Raw genomic sequence first — 22036 nt, 5'->3', positions numbered from 1 at the left:
AACCATCCAAAGATGAAGCAGTTTCCCCCTGGAATTCTCAGCTTCTCCATTCTTTTCTCAGGAAGTTTGAAATCATTTGTCAAGTCTGCAGAAGTGCTATGATTTACAAATCCTTTAATAAAAGAGAGGGTAAAAGATTTTCTGCCACATCTCCCGTCAGTGTTAACACAGAACCCCCAGGAGTACACTGCCATGCAGAACATTAGTCTCAACAAGTCAGCTTTAATAATGGGCTCTAGTGGAGGCAAAGGGTGTACAGCAACGCAGTGGCATGATGCTTCCAAATCATTGTCTTGCTCCATACCAGCACAGAAAACACTGCTTATCATCTCTGCTGACAAGGAAGGGAGACCACGTAGCAACTCACAGCAGAATCAAATTGTCATATTTTCATGTAGAAGAAGACAAGAATGCCACAACTGAAACTTCTCCAAAGCAGCCAAGAACTAAGTAAAACACAGCCATGTTACAAGCAAAGGATGCATGAAGTTGGACAACAGTTGCTTATATCTGAGTGCTTTGCATGCACTGTTCTCAGTGTTTAATTTTAATCTTGACCACAACCCTATGAAAGAGGTGCCATTATTATTCCAATTTTCAGAGGAGGAAACTAAGTCTTAGAGAGGTTAAGTAACCTGCCTAAAGTCACACATTGTGCTGAGGTTGTAACTAAGATTTAGAAGGCTTATTCCAGAACTCATGCGTAAACACACATACACACACATACACACACAGAGTTCTTTTTCTCTTTATATATGTGATATGAAATATCTATGATATGCAATATACCATGTATATTCCATATTTCATATATATCATATATGAAAACATGATATATATCATATATGAAAACATGTGATATACATCATATATGAAAACATATATATCATACTGTAGGTTACAGTCATATATTATATATGATACATATCATATGTAAAATGTGATATAGCTGATATACTATATATGTATACTATATCAATATGTCAATATATCAATATATCATACATATGGTATAGAATATATGTGTGATACATATCATATCATATATGACACACATATTCCATATCATATCATATATTATATATATATTTCATATCATATCATATATGATATATATATTCCATATCCTTTTCTCTATTATCTCTATGTGTGTGTGCATGTGCGTGTGTGCATATGTATGTATATGTGTACTGAGAGCAAATGGATATGCGTTAATTAAGTAATTTCTAATACTAGGATAATACCAAACATAGCTTAGGTTAACATTTACATATCTCATAAGATTTTCTATTAGACTCTAACATAGCAACATGTTATAGTGCTTCAAAGTAGAGTCTATGCAGGTATAATGTTGCTCCCATTTCTTCCATCACCCTAACTACTAGAACATTTCTGCAATTCTACCATTGCCTTTGCTACAGGATGCTTTATATAGGAAGTGCCAAACTCTTCTATTTCTTCTGTTCTTCTATTTCTTGTGAACTACTGCAAGGCAGAAGTTGTATTATTTCACTTCCATAATTCCAGCACAAGGGCTTGTAGCTAAGAAGAGCTCATGGACTGGTTGTGCAGCACTGAATGCAGAAATAAATGAGTGAATATTCTTTAACTTTTCTGTTCTGTTACTCATTTTCCTGCTCTGGGGAGCTATTTAACTTACACTTCAGGTTTTAAAATTGTCCACACATGGCAACCCTTCTTTTGGGGGGGGCTCAGGACTTTCTGCTATTGTTGTTAGTTCGCCATTTGATTACTCCAGTCAGATGAGAAGTCCTGTTCTAGAATCTACTTTTGCACCCAGGGAAGTGCAGCTGACATGCAGGGTTCCGTTCCTCTATGGGGAGTGAAAGGCTTCAATCTTGAGCAAAGCAAATGCTGCCCGATGTTTATCTATTTTAAACCTATTAGATTGTGTTTTCTTTTGCATGAGAGACATATTCAGAAACAACTGTGTTTTGGACCATTATGGCCATAAGAGGAAGAAACTACATTATCAGTGAGTCTGATAGACACACAAGAAGCTTCTAAGCATAGTCACCATCAGACACCCACGAGACCACTTTAGAGACCAGGAAGAGACCAGAAATGAGAAACAAATGCATCTTGGATGCAATACCTTCTTGGTGTCTTCCTTTAATTGTTATTTAATTTGATGCAACATCAAGGCATGGATAATTTAAAACCTTTCATATGTATAGTACTTTATTAAACAAAAACAATGTATCTTATCTGATTTTCTTAATTATCCTGACAGGTGGGTATTATGCTTTCCATTTTAAAGATGATAGAACAGAGACTCAGAGACATTAAATATCAAGATCGCATGGTTATTGAGTGACACAACCAAGACCTGAGTAGCATAGTGGTTAGGAACATCAGTTTTGTGACATAATAGTAACTCCTATTTACCCTATTTAACCACTGACTAGCTGTGTTATCAGTAACTCCCCTCTAACGGATTTAACCACCAACTAGCTGTGTAATCTCAGAGAAGTTACCTAAGTGCTCAGAGCTTCTGCTTACTCATCTGTAAAATGTGAATAACAATAGTACCCACTTCCTAGGACTGTTGTGTGAGTGACATGAGCTTGTGGATGTGGAGTAACTAGCTCAGAATGTAGCCCATGTTAAGCGCTCATCAGCGATACATTGCATCAGCATTACTGGCAAAAACAGCAGCACCCCAGATACGCTGAATCCAAGCAAAATGATATTTTCACCAACTAGGTCCTCCTTGCATGGTGACACGCTTGGAACAGAAGGTAACACCTGCTCTCCAGCTTTCCCATCTGTAGAATTCTAACATGAATTCTGTACATTTATGTCCTCCCTAGAAGCCTATTCCTTCCATTTTGGCCTAGGCCTCAGGCCAGAAACAGGGGATACTTTGCTGGCTTTCTGTTCTGTCACTAGCATGACAATCCTACACTAACCATGAATAAGACAGGACAACTGCCTCAAAGAGCAGGACACCAAGTATAATCAGCATGCTGGTCAATGTCAAAATTTTCAGAACCAAGCAACTAATTTATTATGAAGAGGTAAAGTATACTACTGAAACCCTGGCAGAACTGCCTGATAGAACATTTTGCAGGTTCAGCTCAACTTTAATCTTCTTAACAGGTTTAGGCTATTAAAAAAACTCTCTGTGACCTTCAGTTATTTTAATAGAATGAATTTTTCATTTTAGATATACAATACAGTCCACATATAAAAACTCAGAATAGCTAGGGAGCGTGGTTCTAATATTTCTAATGAAGACAGTCTTGTAAAACTGCTTTTAATGTTTCTGTATTGTTTCCCCAACCTGGTCGTACTTAATGCTGTGATTTGCAGAGTGGGTACTTAAACGTTTTCCTGTTATAGATTGAAAGGGGCCTTCAGTGGGGAAAGTACTATGTCCCACTTGAGAATAATGTGAATTTGGCATAGCCATTGCTTCCCAGAAAATTGGTCATATCTTCCAATTCTCCTTTCTTTAGTGACGCTCAAATGAATGAATTAGTATTCTTGTGACTGCATGTGAGAAATTTGACCTGTTCATTTCTTGCTTTATTGCTACGTCAGGGTAAGAAAAGTTGAATGCTCTATGGCTATAATTGTGACTTGCCAATTACTAAGCAGGGGTATTTAATAACCTGCTTAAGATGGTCAGACATTTAAAATGCCCAAGCGTTTATTTTTTTCACAGAGATAATATAACTCCAAAGAGAAAAAATGTAGCTCCTATTATGTAAATGATTAAGGTCCTTTCAGAAACGTATTTTTCCTCTCTCGGGTCTCATCTGGATAATGAAAAGAACTTGAGTGTCTCCACCTGGGTTAGTGGACTGAGAACAGGAAGAACATGAGGACAGAGGTCTCAGTGGGGTCAAAGGCTGGTTAATAGGTACAAAATTACAACTAGGTAAGAGGACTAAATGTTAGTATTCTATAGCACTGTATGGTAAATATTGAAAACAATAATTTACTGTATATTTCCAAAAAGAGGATTTTGAATGTTCACAACCCCAAAAATGAGAAATATTTGAGATGATGGATATGCTAATTACCCTAATTTGATTATTATACATAATACACATGTATTGAAATATTACTTGGTATCCTATAAATAGGAAAATTATTAGCTGTCAACTAAAAATAAAAGGGAAAAATTAGATGTAATATCAGGAAATTAGAGAGCTAGAAGGCTAGATTAGGGCAAAACCTTTGTGGCAAGGACTGAATGAGATTATGTATGTACAGTAGGGTGAGGTGATGGAGCAGAGTGGCCTCTGGATAGGTGGCCAGAGTTTGAATCATTAGTCTCTTTTTTTTTTTTTGAGATGGAGTTTCACTCTGTTGCCCAGGCTGGAGTGCAGTGACATGATCTTGGCTCACTGCAACCTCTGCCTCCTGGGTTCAAACAACTCTCCTGCCTCAGCCTCCCAAGTAGCTGGGATTATAGGCACATGCTACCACGCCCAGCTAATTTTCGTACTTTTAGTACAGGTGGGGTTTCGCCATGTTGGCTGTCTGGTCTTGAACTCCTGACCTCAGGTGATCCACTCGCCTCCGTCTCCCAAAGTGCTGGAATTACAGGAGTGAGTCACTGTACCCTGCCACTCTGTCTCTTTTGACTGTGTGACCCCGTGAAAGTTACTTACATTACCTGAATCTCAGTTTCTGCATCAGTGAGTTGTGCAGGTGAAATAAGATAATAGATGGAGACTGCTTTACACATGGTAAATTCTCAGATGTTAACTACTCATATTCATTATTATTTTTATTTTATTTTTCATTTTTCAACCTCAAATCCCCCAATTTAAAACTGCAACCCTCACTATGCTCTATTCTCCTTTCCTATTTTATTTTTCCTATAGAAGTCATTATCATATTCATACTGTATATATTTTACTTATTTATCTTTTTATTTTTAACTTTCCACAGTAGAACACAACCTCTGCGGGGACAGGGATTTTTTCTGTTTTGTTCACTAGTGGGGAGTGCCCAGGACAGTGCTAGTATACAGTAGGCAGTCACTTAATATTTGTTGAATGAAAGAATATTGCTTCCTAAAGTCCCTGGTGTACAAAAAGGGTGACAAATTCTTAATTATGAAACAGCTGAAATGAGACTTGCCAGGGGAACGATTTCCAGGGTGTGGCCAGAGGTGTGGAGTACTGAATAAAGTGGAGAGAAAGCTTGTTGGAGCAAAAATCAAGAGGCCCTGGAGCCAGCGTGTGAGACAGGTCACACACATACACTCTACGTCACAGGATGATGCTGGGAAGTGAGGTGGCACAGAGGATGACACGCAAGCTGACAGCACCTCTAACGTAAATGCAGAGGACTGCTCTGCGGTCAACTGTTAACAGCAATAAGGAGTGGAAGAGGGTAGAATTATCAGATGGCTGCTCTCACAATCAGGAAGGCTTTGGAAGTAGCAATAGGGAGCTAAGAGAATCCAAACTCTGCCTGCTAGTCCCATGATGAACAATCCACCGAAGACTGAAGAGAGGTCTCCATGAAGAGTGCTATGGAAGTGATGGCTCCTAAGAGTCAGGATTTTGTCAGGAAACAGGTGGACAAGTTCATCTGAGAGACTGAAATGTAGAGAAGGATACTGCTAGACATGTGATGTTCCTGGTGGGAATGACGGGGAAAAGACCAGTAAACAGCAGCACAGAGCAGTCTGGAAATGAGAGTGTGTGAGATGTAAGAGGCTACATGAGCAGAGGATAGAGCTGATATTCCCACACGAGGCCACTTAAGAACTTAAGGCAGCAGACTTTTTGTTTGTTTGTTTGTTTTTTATCACCACATATGAGATGATTTTGTAGTTTAAAAATCTAACCAAGGAAAAGTGCAGCACATTTCTGGAAACATCTAGATGTTCAAACACTCTAGGGAATTGTTCAAATATCTAGCAGTCCTATCTTCTATTTAATATTTGTCATGAAAATATCTTGCCCTCCTACCTCAGAATACTTGATAGCTTCAATAGGATACAGTCTTTGATGAATTTAAAAAGTCATCACCATTTGGGGTGGGCACGGTGGCTCACGCCTGTAATCCCAGTACTTTGGGAAGACGAGGCGGTTGGATCATGAGGGCAGGAGATCGAGGCAGTCCTGGCTAACACGGTGAAACCCAGTCTCCACTAAAAATACAAAAAATTAGCCGGGCGTGGTGGCGGGCGCCTGTAGTCCCGGGGAGGCTGAGGCAGGAGAATGGCCTGAATCTGGGAGGCGGAGCTTGCAGTGAGCCGAGATCGCGCCACTGCACTCTAGCCTGGGTGACAGAGCGAGACTCCGTCTCAAAAAAAAAAAAAAAAAAAAAAAATCACCATTTGCAATCTTTACTGAGTTTCCCAACTTAAAATAAATATAATTCTTATTATAAATTCATATTTCAGTGAAGCTGTTTCTAAAAGTAAAACATTCAGAAAAGCACTAGGACTTGTGAATTAGAACCACTAACACTTTTCTATCTCTATTATTAACTTAAATTTGGAAGTGCGAAGCACCTCATGTTATCCTCAAATAAAGTCACAGGCCACTTAGTTGATTGGTTGATCAGTAGCTCAAATATTGACTAAGTGATAATGATATCTAAAGCATTGTAAGAATAAAATGATGAATAAGACAGAATAGGGTTTTGAACACTACAAAAATACTATTTAGAAGTCAATAAATAATAGTTGAAAAGCTATTTGGAACTGATGACTATTTTGATGTGGGAATCTTTCTTCTTCTACATTCCCTGAATGAAGAATTGAAGATAATGATAATTAATATTAATAATAACAAATGCAGGTAAAACCAGAGTGCCCTAAAAGAATATGTTAGAAATCCTATTCAATAAAGCATGTTGAAGGAAAATGTTTTTGCAGTATAAAAATTTAGGCGGGGGCCCTATTTTCAAGGTAAATTAAAATGTCACCATTTCTATGTCATTTTATCATCACAGCAGAAAAATTTAAAAAAATTCTTCTAGGTTTTACTAGCTAAAAATACCCAAGTCTAATGACTGTACATGATGAAAACAAATCTCCATGTAAAAAAATAGCCTTTTTTGCTCAGAGATAGCAAGGCATCATTTTTAGCTTCTTCTAAGGCTTCCCTTGATGTGCATTTGAATATACTTTTACCTGCATAAACATTTTATAGTGAGAGAAACAGTGACACCGACATTCTTGATACAGCTATTCACATATCCCTTCAAGTAGCCTCCTTTATACTTAAACTTGAACAAAGTCCAAGATTAAGATAATACAGTACTAGAGATTTCAATTAATTTCTATTAAAACTCTTCTCGCCTGACTTCTCTTGGCCCAAGTTGAGATGCTTAAGGAATTTGGATCTCACTAATTAAAATGGCAATGTTACCAAGTTTAAATACCCAGAAATCTACTGACAAATATATTTTCATAAAATGTGATATGTTATTCTATACATTTATTAAATATTTATATTTGATTGATAATATGTATTTTTAAAACAAACAGACAACCAAAAATGTCTTTAGATTGGTTTCTTCAAAAAGGATCTCTCTCTGTCTCTCAAAATAGATCCACAATAAAGCATAAACAAATAAGCTGACACATACACTAGCCAAAACAAACAACAAAAAACTGTCAGAGTTTTTTGTTCTTGTTGTCGTTGTTGAGCTCCAGACAATTATTTGAGGGTTGGCAAAGTGCCTTGCTTAATTTCCTAGTTAAAAGAAGGTAAACTACATCATCTGATGTGACCAGATGGAACCAAAGTGCCTTTAAGTATACAGGTATTGCTTTACCTCAAGATTACCAACCTATGCAACTGGAGTTTCTTCTTTGGCAACATGCCGATTAGTTAAAAAAAAACAAAAAACAAAAAAACAAAAAAACAAAAAAAAAACCCGGGCACTTATTAATTTCGTTTAATTCAAAGAGAAAATTTAGGAGGTCACAAGTTGCGGACTTTGCATCTTGGTTATCACAAAATTAATGGCCCAAGGCAATGAAGGCTTTGACTTCATGTGCAGAAGATACATCCTCTCCTGAAGACTGCTTATTCACCTCTCTTCTGACGAGGCCAGTTCAAGAAATCAGGATGTCTGCGAAATTTGAAATCAGACCATCTTTCCTAATACTACCCGAGCTTTTTCTGGATAAGTTCTACCTAAGAACTTTCATCTCTATGACTATCTTGCAAGCAAAATCCATTGTTGAGAGAAAAAAGCCACAACTATACAAACTATTTATGTATATCAGCCATTCTGGTTTTTAAAATTGCATTAAAACACACACTCAAGTTACAAAAATTCTATTTTGTTGCCATGAAACACAAAAACAAGTTCAATATTTAGATTCAATTCTAGAGTGAAATGTGTTTTGGCCAACTTTTGATCCTGGGGTAAATGTAGCTATTTAAAATCCTAGAAAGTAGGATTTTATGTGATAAATTTTTATGTGTAAGATGGCCCATAAATTAAATTAAATTACTTAACCTCTTCCCCCACCATTAGTTTAAATGGACCATTTAATCAAATGACTGGCCTGTTAAGATGATTTAGAACTTAAATAGAAAACAGAAGAATGCTTATCCTTAATGCAGAATATAACAAATGATCAAACAGTGAGGTTAGATATTTGACATTACATTTATGTATATTTTCCTTAATCTTCTAAAATGGCAAGTCCAGCAATAGATGTCCATTTTACTGGAGTTATCTTAATTGCAATTTCAGGAGATGCAGATCAAACTTACTAATATACTCCTTTTTTTCTTTTCCCAATTTTTCTGATCTCTTATACAGCATTCCTTGTCATAAGAATGTTTTTACATATTTAGATTTTACAATAATAGATGTTGCATCTAAAATATTAATCATCCAAAACAAGTTAAATGCCAATACCAACCAAAAATGTCCTTATATTTGTTGCACTGCATTTGCAAAAGAGTTAGGAAAGAGCCCTGGTTGACAGAGTTAAGTTCCTTGGCCAAAAAAGTGTGTTTTGTTTTGTTTTGTTTTATTTTCAATTGACCTTAGTTCATTAAATAACCAATATTAACTGCAAATTAGCTTGAACTTTTTTTAATGTGAAAAAATTGAAGATCATATACAAACCAAATTCATGTAGTATTTCCTTTAGTGTTGAATATTTTCTAAGTAGCCATAGCATTTTCATAGGGAAAGCGAGACCAGAACTTTTGAAGAGAACTGGGACTTGGAAATGCAAATGAGGAAATAAGGATGAGGAGGAGTATAAATTAGAATCTGGTATGCTATGCACTACTTACCTTCAAAAGTCAAATAAAACTTTCCTCTGTCAAACCAAACGAGGGAAGGCTGTTCATTCTCTGTATGGCCAGGAGTTGAAGCGGGATGGGAAGGGTTAAGGAGAGGGAGAGAGAAGGACACAATGTGAGTTACAGAGCAGGTCATTAATCTCACTATAGGGAAGGGTGGAGGCACTACATGCCATTAGCGTGCAGGAAAAAGGAAAGGCTGGCAATCTACGCTTTTTTTTTTTTTTTTTTAAGTTCAGGAAACAGAAAGCAAAAGCAAAGCTATGGAGGCCTAAAGGAATGGGCATGTGTTGGTGGTCGCTTGATACTTGGTGCTTGTGTGCATGGAGCGGAAGTCTTCCTGGCCATGCAGGGGCGTCAGCATATTTTAACTGCACTAATTTGGGCAAACTGTCATCCAGCAATTGCTGTATCCATTTCATCTTCAATGCCATCCCCTTCTATGTTTCCAAAAAGATAAACTCAGAGTTATGGATTGTAGAAAACATTAGCTTAGGTTTTAAATGACAAAGCATTGCATATCAATATAAATTTCAGGGAAGATGTCACATATCTTCCATCCCCTCCCCTGGAATCACCTTAGGCATCCAGACACAAAACACCCTTTACCTATGTACCAAAGAGAAAACAAGATTACTAATGATGCTCTATTATTTTTAAATTAAAAAGCAGTGACCGGACATGTAATTCTGAGCAGTTAAATTATTCTTTCCTTTGTAAATTCACACAGCAATAGCATCTCACCTTTTTTGAACCTCTTCACTGAGAAACTGTCATGCAACCTGCTGTTTTTTAATATAGTCACTTAAAAAATTTCAGTGGCATGAGTTCCACGAGGAACAGTAAATATACAGGGTGCATCTGAGAGGCACTGGACACTCATGAGGTGAGGGGCATGTCCATGAAGTTTATAGCATTCAGATGGATAATGACTTGGATTTTTGGAATCTAGGTCTCTAGAGATCACTTGGCTAGCACCATACCTGCAGGCGTTTCACAGCGCCTTTCAAACGAGGGCAGTTTGTCATAAAAAACATCATCTTCTGACACTACGAACCAAAGAAACATAAACGAATGGAAAACAAAAACACAAATACAAATCCCAAATGAAATCAAGAAGGCCACTTTACTGACTGAAACACAGGAATGATTTTAATGGAAAAAGGAAACAAAACTGAAAACACTGGAATTATGATTACGATATAAAAAAGTGTTTTGCTTATTTTGTGATGATTCTGTGAGAGGAAATTAAAATGTAAAAAAAAGCCAGGGTTTAGCATCTGTGAATTTGTCTGAAGTCAGCTCCAGGGAAGAAGTCACCCATCTTCTCAGGGAGTTGCTAAAGGAACTGTCATTAAAAATTGACTTATGCAAGTGTATTTCACTCCAACACAATTCTCAAATGGTCAGACATATGTCCATCAACAAGAATCTCCTGACAGAGCACTGACAGCTCAATAGGATCACTCAGTATGCACCTTCCTCTCATGGGGAAAGTAGATGCTTTTAACATGGACATAAAAAAGCAACAGTATAAATCCAAGGTCCCTGTATGAACTATCCCATTTCAGCCTCATCAGTATCCAAATTCAATTTGCCTTGCACCTGCCTTTGATAGTTATGGACTGTTAATTTTGAACAGCATTATCATAATTTTATCTTTGTCTATGGTATCCAGCTGTGTCTGAATGTCTTTGTAAATTGGTCACAACATCATGCATGAATTGGTGCTCTGGACTGTAACCAATTCAGCTCTTTCTAAGGTCTCCCTTCTCAGCAACTAAACAAGTGCAAGTAATTGGGATTTTGACTCTATGTGATTTTTAAAAAGTACTCAATGCCACATGTCTTATGCATACGATTACAACTTTAATAGAAAATGGAATAAAATCTGTACAAAGACCAGTAAGAAAGAAAAATGCAGAGAAGGAAATGGATGAGGGTAGAAAAAATATTCCACAAAGAATAATGTTCCTTGGAAAATATTCTATTAGCTTGACTCCATATTTACAATTTAATGATAATATTCCTCATTATCTCTATTGTTATCTCTGTATCTTGAAATGTCAAGGAGCTTGGTTCTTAGAGTAACTTTAAGCAATTTCCCTATCCTCACAATATTAATAGGATTTCCCCCCAAATCATATAGTAGAGGTCCTGTGAGCTTTTACTAATGCAAAAGAACTTACTGTTTTTCATTGATTCTTTTTATTTATTTATTATTTTTAAAAACTGAGATGAGAATCTTGCTGTGTTGCCCAGGCTTGTCCTGAATTCCTGGGGTCAAGTAATCCTCCCATCTCAGTTGGGATTACCACCAGATTACCACTGCACACCACCAAACCTGGCTCATTGATTCTAAACTGTGCACTTTTTCACATTCTAACCGGTCTGAAATAATTAATGTAATAAAAAAGCATTTTATGTTAGCTCAACCAGTAGTTTTTCTCCCCTTTCTCAGTTGTATATAAAATAATGGTACATTTTTCAATCGAGGGTGTCAATTCAGTAAAAGGCAGTTGTATAGGAGCTCTTCCTTATGCGAGTGTGACAATACACAAAAAGTCCTATTTTCAGCTGTGGCATCAGACTTGCTATTGTGTAATCACAGCTGTCATGAGACATTTCATATCCAAAGTCATTTAGGGGCATTTTCTTACATGAATTGCTGTGTAGAAGGTTTAGACTTGCTCTTAAAACTTTAGTTCTTGAATTACTTTAGATTTGCCCCAATTTTGGCTCAAGTACCATAGGAAATGTCAAAAAAAAGTATTGTGGTGGGAGGGAAATGTTGAGCTATCAACCTCAGAGAATTTGCTGCTGAAATTCTCTACCTCCCTCACACCATTTGACTACATTAAGTTGACATTCCAAGTCAGTCGTGATTAGGCCCTTTGGTGTTAAACAGCCGAAGCGCATCCTCTCCGGAGAGGAAGAGCAGTGCACAGGAAGCCTGGGGACAGTCAGTCTTGACAATATATTTACTTCAGAGAAAAGTGGCTGTCAGGTGACCCACAGCAGGTGAAAAGACAGAGCAGGAGGGTGAGGAATTCAGCAGGAAGATGGACACCAAATAAACACAACAAAATCAAACAGATTAAATCAGTATGCTCCTTAGTAATAAAGCAATGTGACTATTGTCTTACATGGCTATATATTTTTTTTAAACCCGCTCTGGTTCATCTTGAAAGAACCCATACTAGATGTGTTAAGAATCAAAGTTTCTGGCCAGGATTTGAGATTTCTGCGGCAGAGAGTATAGAAACACATTGTACAAATATGCACAAAGTTCAAATTCTCTCTTTTTTTTTTTTGAGACGGAGTCTCGCTCTGTTACCTAGGCTAGAGCATGCAGTGGCACGATCTCGGCTCACTGCAACCTCCGCCTCCCGAGTTCAAGGGATTCTCCTGCCTCAGCCTCCCGAGTGGCTGGGACTACAGGTGCCCGCCACCACACCCGGCTAATTTTTGTATTTTTAGTAGAGATGGGGTTTCACTATGTTGGCCAGGCTGGTCGAACTCCTGACCTCGTGATTCGCCTTCCTCAGCCTCCCAAAGTGTTGGGATTACAGGCATGAGCCACTGCGCTTGGCCAGTTCAAATTCTTTGTGTGTGCTGTTTTCTCTATGAATCACAGTGCATTGAAAGAACATGTTACAGGTTTATCTGAGGTCACTTGCGGCCAGGTTTCTGAGTGACAGTTTACTCTTACTTTCCTCTCTGACCAACAAGGCAAATCACATGAAGGAGGTGAAACAACTCATCTTGAAAAAGAGTGACAGTGTGGGGAATGGCTTATAGCAATCAAGAAGTATTAAGGAGATAGAATTTTTTAAAAAGTTACAGAAACAAACAAACAAACAAAACAGAGGGAAATGAGTTACTAGGCATTGAAAGATAGGAAGCCCTAAATTGCCCCAATTGATGTTGCAGACAGGAACAAACTTGGCTACATAAATAATGTTAAATATCTGTCTGTTGCTAACTCACATGAAACTAGGTAGCTGGCTCTATTTTCACCAAACTTGAAAGGTTCTTTTGGGAGGATCTGATTAAAAATATAAAGCATGTGATGTAGTTTAAATTCCCTTTGGGGGACTTAAGAGGCACACCTTAACTTATTTCTCTGGGAAAATAGGCAGTTCTTTCTCCAGAAGGGCTTCAGACTTTGATCAAGCTACTTCTCACATAGGCAACTGTGCAGTCTACTCTTCCAAGAATAGCAGAAGGAACTTATTTAGCTTTAGTTAACCATTCTCCCAAGCAGTGTGGGATGGGCCAAGTGGTTTACACTATGGAAGAGCCGGAGGGGAGTTCCGACAACAAAGGAAGACAGTGGGGAATGGGAATCCCATGGGAAAAATGGAATGGGAAAGCCCTAGGTGGGAGACACCATGCAAAAATGAGAGAGGCAACAGGACCTTGTCTCCTGCTGGGAGGTGGAAAAAGAGAGAGACCAGCTTTGGAAAGGGGAATGATGCTCCAGGCAAAATGAAGCATTGAAACCTTGGAAAACCATCCAGCTGAACAGCCATTCGCAACTCTTCATTTTCATCACAGCATAAGGAAAGAGGCATAAAGGCATTTCCTGAAAATGCCACCAACGACTTATTTCTCTGGGAAAATTGACCACACATCACTGAAAAGCACTAGAAAAAAAAAATGTCGAAAAGTTTGCTCAGGTCTCACAATGCCGATGTTTATACCATTTGTCAACATAAGGACAACCAAAAATGATGAAGAAATGAAAGCTTCAAGAAAATACAGGTTCTAAATTTTGTGATTTCTGATGTGGTACATGGTTGGAATTTAAACAAACATTTCCCCTCAAAGGAGACATTTGTATTTAAGAAATAATATCTAAATTACAAGACCTTCCTTGGCGATTTCTTCCTTATTTTTTGAATAGCTCTGTATGGAACAGCATAAGAAAATTCCTGCAAAACACAGGCATTAATGTTCTTGTATTTGTTTATTTGCTTAGGTAAAGCACTTTGCCTCCTTTGCTGAGAAGGTGGTTTTAAAAGAAGAGTCAGGTAATAGTAGCAAAACACACAGCAAAACAATTTCAACCAGAAACACAGGGCCTTGGGGATTTCAGACAATTAAAAATAGCCAGTCAAAACCACAAACGGATTAAAAGAGAGGAGAGAATTTTTACCAACTGTGGGAGTGGTGGCTGCGCTCAAGGAATTGGTTGACGATATTGAAGAAGTGCTTTCAGCCCGCGCTAAGGGTGCTATTGGAGGAGGGCTGGAAGAATGAATGGGAGGGCTAAAAGGTCTGGACTGTAAGGAGAAGAAAAGAGATGAAAAGTTAGATACACAGGTTGCAGCATTTTTGTTCCATATTGTTAATGTCTCCCAGCCCCAGATACGACAACTTAGGTTTTTAAAGAATAGACGACACCATTTTTACACTGTAATTAATTATATCTATACGAGAGTTTGTGGAATGGAGCTGGAGAAACGATAAACCATAATATGCTAAACCTGAGCTTAGAGAAGCTGGGATCTGTGACACAGTCAGTGGGTCTGTTTCAGGACCGAACTCACATGCCCTCAGGGACTCAGCAGGTAACACAGAATGAGTTCATAGTCATCTAAAGCTAACAAAATACAAAAATACTGTACTGTGCTAGCTTAGCCAAATACTATGGACATCATTTGTTTGTGACTCCTGTGTGCAAATGCCAAAGAAATCTACCTCTGCCACAAGTCTCTCTTAATTGTTCACACAGAATGTTTTCCACTCCTCAGCCTTAAAACACACGGCAAGAAACTTCTGCAACAAATTCCCCAAGCCACCACCCCTTCACTGTATATTCACATAGTGTGCCTACTATCAATAAGTCATCTGCATTGTGGGATCAGAAACCAGGATTTGCCCTCTCTTGGAGTTTTCTAATATCAGACAAATATTGTGAAACAGCTCTCTTTCTAAAGGATTTAGTGCTATTGAATGTTACTATCATCATTTGCATCTAACCCACTGTAGCGGAGATGAGGGCCCAAGCATACCATGCCTGTCATTTTAGACCTTGGCTTGAAAGATGGCAGAAATTGGAGGAGGGTTGAAATGTACACTCATACCGCAGTGACTGTCTTTCAGATGCCACCTGTCAGGGTTGTTTGTACAAGTTCTCTAAACGCTTAGACCTGAAGGCATTTGGAGCTTCTGTTTGTCATTCTCACTGTTTCTGAGCAAGTCAGAGCAGAAGGGAACATACCACATCTCCAACTCCAGGCTTGCCTGGTGGTAGCTTTGGCCGGGATGGAGGCCGGGGAGGGGGTGGAGGTGGAGTGGTACTGCTGCAAGGAACCAAAGGAGTGGCTGGTCGAGCAGGGGATGATGCACCTGAAAAAGAAGCTGGTATTAAAAATGGCCGGAAACACAGGGGGCCAAAGCGCTGTTATCACAGTACAATGCCAGTCCCGGACACTTTTTTTTTTTTGCCTTGGCAGTTACTACACTAAACACTGTAGCATTTTGTTTTTTCTCTTTTTTTTCTTAATAAAGAAAAAAAATTACTCAGTTCCACTACGGGTGATGGCAGAAGCTCATTGCCTTTTGTTGTCATGTGACACCCAGTGAAAGGTAAATCCTTTTATTGCTCTGTGACACAAGGTAAGGTCTTAAGACTCTTGGCTGCGTGGTAGGTGCCTTTCATTATCATCATATACACACTAAACACATAATAAATTCTCTTGCATTTTGCATGTATTTAGAATTTGTTTATGTCCAAGATGAAAATGGGGGTTAGAACTTGAAGGAAGATGAATGATTTTTTCCACTTTAGGCTTTTCTTCTTCAAATGTGATTAAGAGAATTATGCTTTTGACTGTAGTTAAACTATGAGCGCCAACTTTATTAATGTACCCAAACACTGGATGGTAAGCAAAAGACAAAATACAAGAAAATAAATTAGATGTTGCATGAATACTTTGTATTTAGAATCTTAATAACAGAAATGCACTGAATTTAGAGGATTTTATTTTGTGAAGGAGGCTGCTTGGGAATCTGTCAGTGCAGAGTTTGCCCACGATGATTTTTGAAAGAGCCTCTTGGATTTACTTTTCTGGCTGTCAATGACAAGCGCATGAAACACAGAAGACACACAGAGGCTGGCATGCACATCAGTCAGCACACCAGTGGGGTCTCTGGATTCAGGAATCTGCCTAACTTCAGTCATATGTGTGAGAGACACAGGGAAACTTTACTAAAAATCTTTAAAAAGTCAAATCAATGTTCAAACCGTTCTTGTTCAGAAAAGTTCCGACTGCTCCTGAGGTTTTTGTCACTTCCGTTAGAAACACAGGTCTCAAATCATCCCAAGAAAATTCTAAGAAATCCTGCCCTGGGAAAATATCCACACTTCATCCCCCATACCTGCCACCCCCTTACCACCTCCCAAACAACACACCACAAAACTGGGCTCTCTGGAGAGTTTTTATATCAGCATCTCAGTCTCCAAATTCTCAGACTCTCAAAAGCTTTGAAGTTGAGCAGCAAAACCTATCATTTCAGAAATCTGCTGTGTTTTAAGAGAGTCCCTGGGGGATTAAACCTTGTGCCTTTTGTTTAAATAATCTGAAATCCTGAGTGTGTTTCTCTGTGCTGTTTATTCTATGTGTAATCACATTAGTGTGAAACCTACTAATTATTACCCCCGCTCCCTCTCTATCTCCACCTTCCTCTACCACTACCACCTGTATTCTTACTTTTTTTCTCTACTGGGCCAGGGTCTATGCTAAGCACTTTACACGTATTATCTTATTCCCCTGACAAGCTTTGGAGGTAGGTATTGTTAGGCATCTATGCAGAATCTGAAGCTCAGAGATGTTCAGTAACTTGCCTAAGGTCATGTAGCTAAAACTGTGTATGTACCTCCGAAGCTCACGCCCTTAAATGCAATCTCTTATAGCTTGAGATGGACTGTGGTGGAGAGTCCCACATTTTGCATAAAGTCTGTTCTTATTTTTGCTTGGCTTGCACATCTCTCTCTCAATATAGATGTTTTTAGTCTTTGGCTAATCTTCTCTTTAAAAAAAGGTATGTTTTGACAGGCCCCACTAAAAAGTTTTCTTTTGATTATTATGTTAGTAGATTTACACCCAGGATATTTTCAGAAGACAGAAGCAACAGCATAGAGATCAATAAATCTTTAAACAGTGAAGTCTCAGAACTTTTTTTTTTTTTGGTGGTGATGGAGGAGGAGGTGTTCTATTTAGCTTTGTGAAAACCATGCCATAGGAAAGGCCCAGAATGTCTATCTGTAGGTCTGTTTCCAAGAAATAGTCTTTTGAATAATTCTATAAAAAAGCCAACTCTTTATCTTTTTCCTACGTGTTCCAGAACAAAAAAAATTTTCAACTCCTTTCAGTGATGCCTGGGAAAGTACTAAGGAGCCACCACCAAGGCAGTGTGGAATACTGAAAAACACGGGGTGAAGAACCAGATGATTTGAGTTCTGGCCCTGCTGGCCTGAAACCTCAGCTTTTAAGAGACATTGTTTCTACCTTACAAGGTATTTGTAACAAATAAAATTGAAAATGCTTATGAAAATGTTGACTATATAAAATGCTACACAGATAGAAAGTAGTAGATACTGGTGATGATGATTAAGATTGTGTTTTTTGATACAAATACAACTAAAAAGTTAAAAAACAGTTGTTCATTGAAAAGTTAATTGTTTTCCTTTATGGATGCCCCATTGAAATCACTTTTTTCTGTACTGAATTGAAGTAATTGATTTGTTTTGCAGCTAAAAGGACAAGGATATTTCAGTTAAAACCCTGCTTGACCAAACCCTGAGGCTTAGCAGAGGATATTCAGGGCCTGAGGGGTATTTCACAATTGAACTAAGGCTTCACATACTTTTGTGAAATTACTCAACTGTTTCACATTTTATTAGTATAGATGGCTATCATTTGCACATCTCTATCCTCACTCTTCAATTTTCAATTCCATTTTCATTTCCCCCTTAAAAAGTGTTTATTTCCAGAACAATGCTGGAAAATGATTTGGACAGCACCACTGTTTAAGGTTTGACTTTAAAACCCCCCAAAACACTGAGTTTTGTGAGTTAAAAAAGGTTGGCAACCATTGACATGCTCTCAATCCATTTGTTGTTCTCAAGCTGGTTTAATCAATTTCTTTGGCAACCCCCAAAGACCACGTATCTACCACTTCCACTTTCATTTCTTTTTTTATGTGTGTGTTGGGCTGGAGCAGTGGAAGCAGCTGGAAGACATGGTCAAGGCACAGTCTGTGGAATCCAACAGATCTGGGGCCGTATCCTGGCTCTGCTACTTACTAGCTTTGTGATTACAGCTAAGTTACCTTTTTGAGCTTCAGTTTCCTAATCCACAAAATGAGGCTAATAGTTCGTGCTGTTGCTGGGAGAATCAAGTGAGTTAAAACATATGCACTTTGAGATATGTGAAGAACTAAACAACCTTTCCCAAGTTGTGTTTCTTACACCATAATTATACCATTTCTTTGAACAAACCATTAAATATGTATGTAAATGATTATATGCTATGTTTCCCTTTTTGATGACTAACACATTAAAAGCCCTGAAACATTACTAATAGAGCTTTCTGCAATGGTGAAAATCTTCTAGAACTGTCTAATAAGATAGTTGCTAGCCACATATAGCCACTGAGCACTTGAATTGTGGCTGCTGTATCTAAAGAATGAACTTTTTGTATTAATGTTAAGCAACCATAATTATAATTAAAATAACCCCATGTGGCTAGGCACTACTGTATTGGACATTGCTGCTCTAAAAGACTTGTAGTTAGGAAATATATTCAGTTAATTCAACCCCAGGTAGCTCAGACTAATTTGTTTATTGACTTGTGTGTTTGCATATAACATCTTTAGTTTACAAAGTTGGAAAATGTTGCACTGAACATTCTTTCTTTACTTACTCCTTTCTTTCCCTGGCCCTCAAACATGGTGCAAGCCAACAAAACTCTTTTCCCCCCGGCCTCTGGCATACAACCCCCCATGGGAGAAGAGATAGCCTTTGCCAAGAACCAGCGTCTGCATTCCAGTAAAGTGCTGTTCTGGCCAAAATAGGTATTTATAACTTTTGCCATAAGGAAATTGAAGTTATTGGAGCAAATTCTTAACTTCCAACTGCTTTTCAACAGCAGGTGCCTCTTCTGATTCACAAGGTTACCAGTACTGTCTATACTTGGTCAGTGACAGTCACCTTGCTGTAGATAACATTTTAAAAGTGAGTGCATAATGATATACAATTAAATATGCTTCGAGAAGTGCAAGAAAGTTAGTTTCATCAGGCCTGATGTTATAAAAAGCAGGTAGTGAGAAGCATTGCTAATCTTTAAAACATGAGGCCATACCCTATTGTTTCAATCTTAAATTTATATTTCTTCCAGCTTGTAAATGTTCCATCAATAAAAGATTAAGCAGCAAATAAACTGGGACTTAATTAAGGAGATCATGCTGCAGAGTTTTATTTATTCACACGCTTCAGTAACCCAGTTCAATCTTTTACTTAGAAATCCAATCTTTTAATACCAGTAAAGTCAAGCTTTTTCCAGCTCAATTATTAAGATCAAGAGTCTTTACTGGTGACATTTTAAAATAATTTCAAATACGGGTATGGAAGCTAAACATTAAAATCACAACAAAACTCTCAAAAATTCCAGAAAGAAAACAAAAGTTCCTTTCTTCCTAATTAGATTAGTGATAAATCCAATTGAACAAATATCTTCGAGAGCTTTATGAAAGGTGTTAGATGAAACACAGATGAATTACCAAAGCCACCTGTCCTCTCTACTCCTGATAAAGGTGTTTCCTTTGAGGAGAGCATTGTGGCCTACCCTTGGAGGGAGGTGGGTATTCTTTAAATGTCCTTTCAGGAGTCTGAGAGCCTGGCTTAGGAGAGCTGCATAGAAAATAAAAGTACACACCCCTCTTTTATAATGGACAACTAACATCTTTGGGTTTGTGGTTTGGAGGATTTACATAGTCATTCTTTATTATCTTTACAGATAGATAAGGAGCTTTGTATCTCCCCAAAGACCTAAAAGAACAATAGAGGGATGGAGATGGATGCTGTAACCCTCTAGAATTAGAGGAGCACAGACGAGTACATTTTGAGAGAAGACTTTAGGTGATCTTGTTGATGACACTGTGCAGTGTAGATGGGTGTCAGTAGTCAAATAAGTTTGGAATATTTATGACCAAACCTTACAAAAGTGCCTGGAGACCACACTGGTTAACAACATAGGCTCCAGATCAGAGAAACCTGAGTATGAATCCAGTTCATTGCCTCCAGCTTGTAAACTTGGGCAAATTACTTGACATCTCTGAGCCTCAGTTTTCCCATCTGTAAAATGAGAAAGATAACAGTATCTACCACATGGTGGTGTTGTATGAAATAATGCACAAAAAGCATTTAGGGCCAAAAAGCATTTAGGGCTGGGCACGGTGGCTCATGCCTATAATCCCAGCACTTTGGGAGGCTGAGGCAGGTGGGTCACTTGAGGCCAGGAGTTCAAGACTAGACTGGCCAATATGGTGAAACTCTGTCTCTACTGAAAACCCTGTCTCTACTGAAAAAAGTAGCTGGGCCTGGTGGCACGCACCTATAATCCCAACTACGCAGGAGGCTAAGGAAGGAAAATCGCTTGAACCCAGGAGGCGGAGGTTACAGTGAGCTGAGATGGTGCCACTGCACTCCAGCCTGGGCATCAGAGCAAGACCTTGTCTGGAAAAAAAAAAAAAAAGAAAAGAAAAAGAAAAGAAACAAACAAACAAACAGTGTGGTGCCCAGGACAAGAAACTGTAGTTTCTATTGTTTGCAAAATAAAGGCTCCCAAAGGTCTTATGGTAAAAATACTTGCTGATTTTGAATAGTTTTCCTTTTGGGAGGAAGAGGACCTGGAGGCATACACACCTAAAGATATAAAACACTGGTTTTGTGTGCAGTACAGGTGAACTCCTAGCCCTCTTCTTGATCACCATGGACTCTGTCACTTTAAGCACAGAAGAATTTGCAAGCACAGAGCAAGTACTGCAAGACCTCATTGAAAGAAGCAGTGATGATGACTGAATATTAGAATTTCTCTCATACTAGATTTAAGTACCTTACACTTTATTGCCTCTTTCACAGCAAATGAAAAACAAATACATGGCACCCCCTGAAGGCCCCTAAACTGAACCCACATGCACAGGAAGGAAAGCACTGGGGGGTGTTGTCAGACAAATTTGGGCAAGAGTGGAATAAATGATATGGGGGAAGATGCATTTGAAAATCTTGATATTGCTTTAGTATGCATGGTAGGTGTTACCATAATTAAAACGCACAAAATGAAGCTTCAAATAAGGAAAAAAAATAAAATTCAATGTCAGAATTGGCATAGAGTCCATCACCTGTCACCACACTTAGAGTTGACCTCATAGCCTGATGAGTGTGTCAACTGGTGAGAACAGAGAACAAGTTTGTCTTCAGTGACAGCTTGATGAGATTACAGATGCAATATATGTATCTCTCTTTTTTTTTTCCTTTTGCCTTTTCCTAAAATCTCCTTTTCAAACCTTACATCTTTTTAAAGAAATTAGAGGGGTTAACGTGGTTCTTCCACAACCAAAAAAGAAAAGAAAAAAATTGGAAAAAAACCAAAAAGAAACCCACCCGCCTCCTCCTGCCTACATACACACACAACACACTGGCCCACAAAACCTAGTGTCCTTGTGGGGGCATCCGACAAGGAAATCAGACA

General features: G+C 38.3%; 1 protein-coding gene across 26 annotated transcripts in view; it reads right to left on the bottom strand.

The window, feature by feature from the left end:
* SGIP1 (SH3GL interacting endocytic adaptor 1) overlaps window positions 1-22036 on the bottom strand; it is a 215062-nt gene that overhangs the window by 45693 nt on the left and 147333 nt on the right. For 22 of the 26 annotated variants that reach the window (XR_002523955.2, XR_002523954.2, XR_002523953.2 and 19 more), the window contains 3 exons: window positions 15505-15632; window positions 14437-14563; window positions 9267-9326 (listed from right to left, as the gene is read on the bottom strand). Coding sequence is in view for 23 of the 26 variants with exons in the window: in XM_021942573.2 (XP_021798265.1) it covers window positions 9267-9326; window positions 14437-14563; window positions 15505-15632 (315 nt within the window). In the remaining 3 variants the exon portion in view is untranslated. The remainder of the gene's footprint in view (window positions 1-9266; window positions 9327-14436; window positions 14564-15504; window positions 15633-22036) is intronic. The other 4 variants (XM_021942593.2, XM_009210207.4, XM_009210237.4 and 1 more) reach the window with 1 other exon arrangement.

This window comes from Papio anubis, chromosome 1 (genome assembly GCF_008728515.1).
Source record: "Papio anubis isolate 15944 chromosome 1, Panubis1.0, whole genome shotgun sequence".
NCBI classification, from domain to species: Eukaryota; Metazoa; Chordata; class Mammalia; order Primates; family Cercopithecidae; genus Papio; species Papio anubis.
This window is presented reverse-complemented; position numbering and strand designations above follow the sequence as displayed.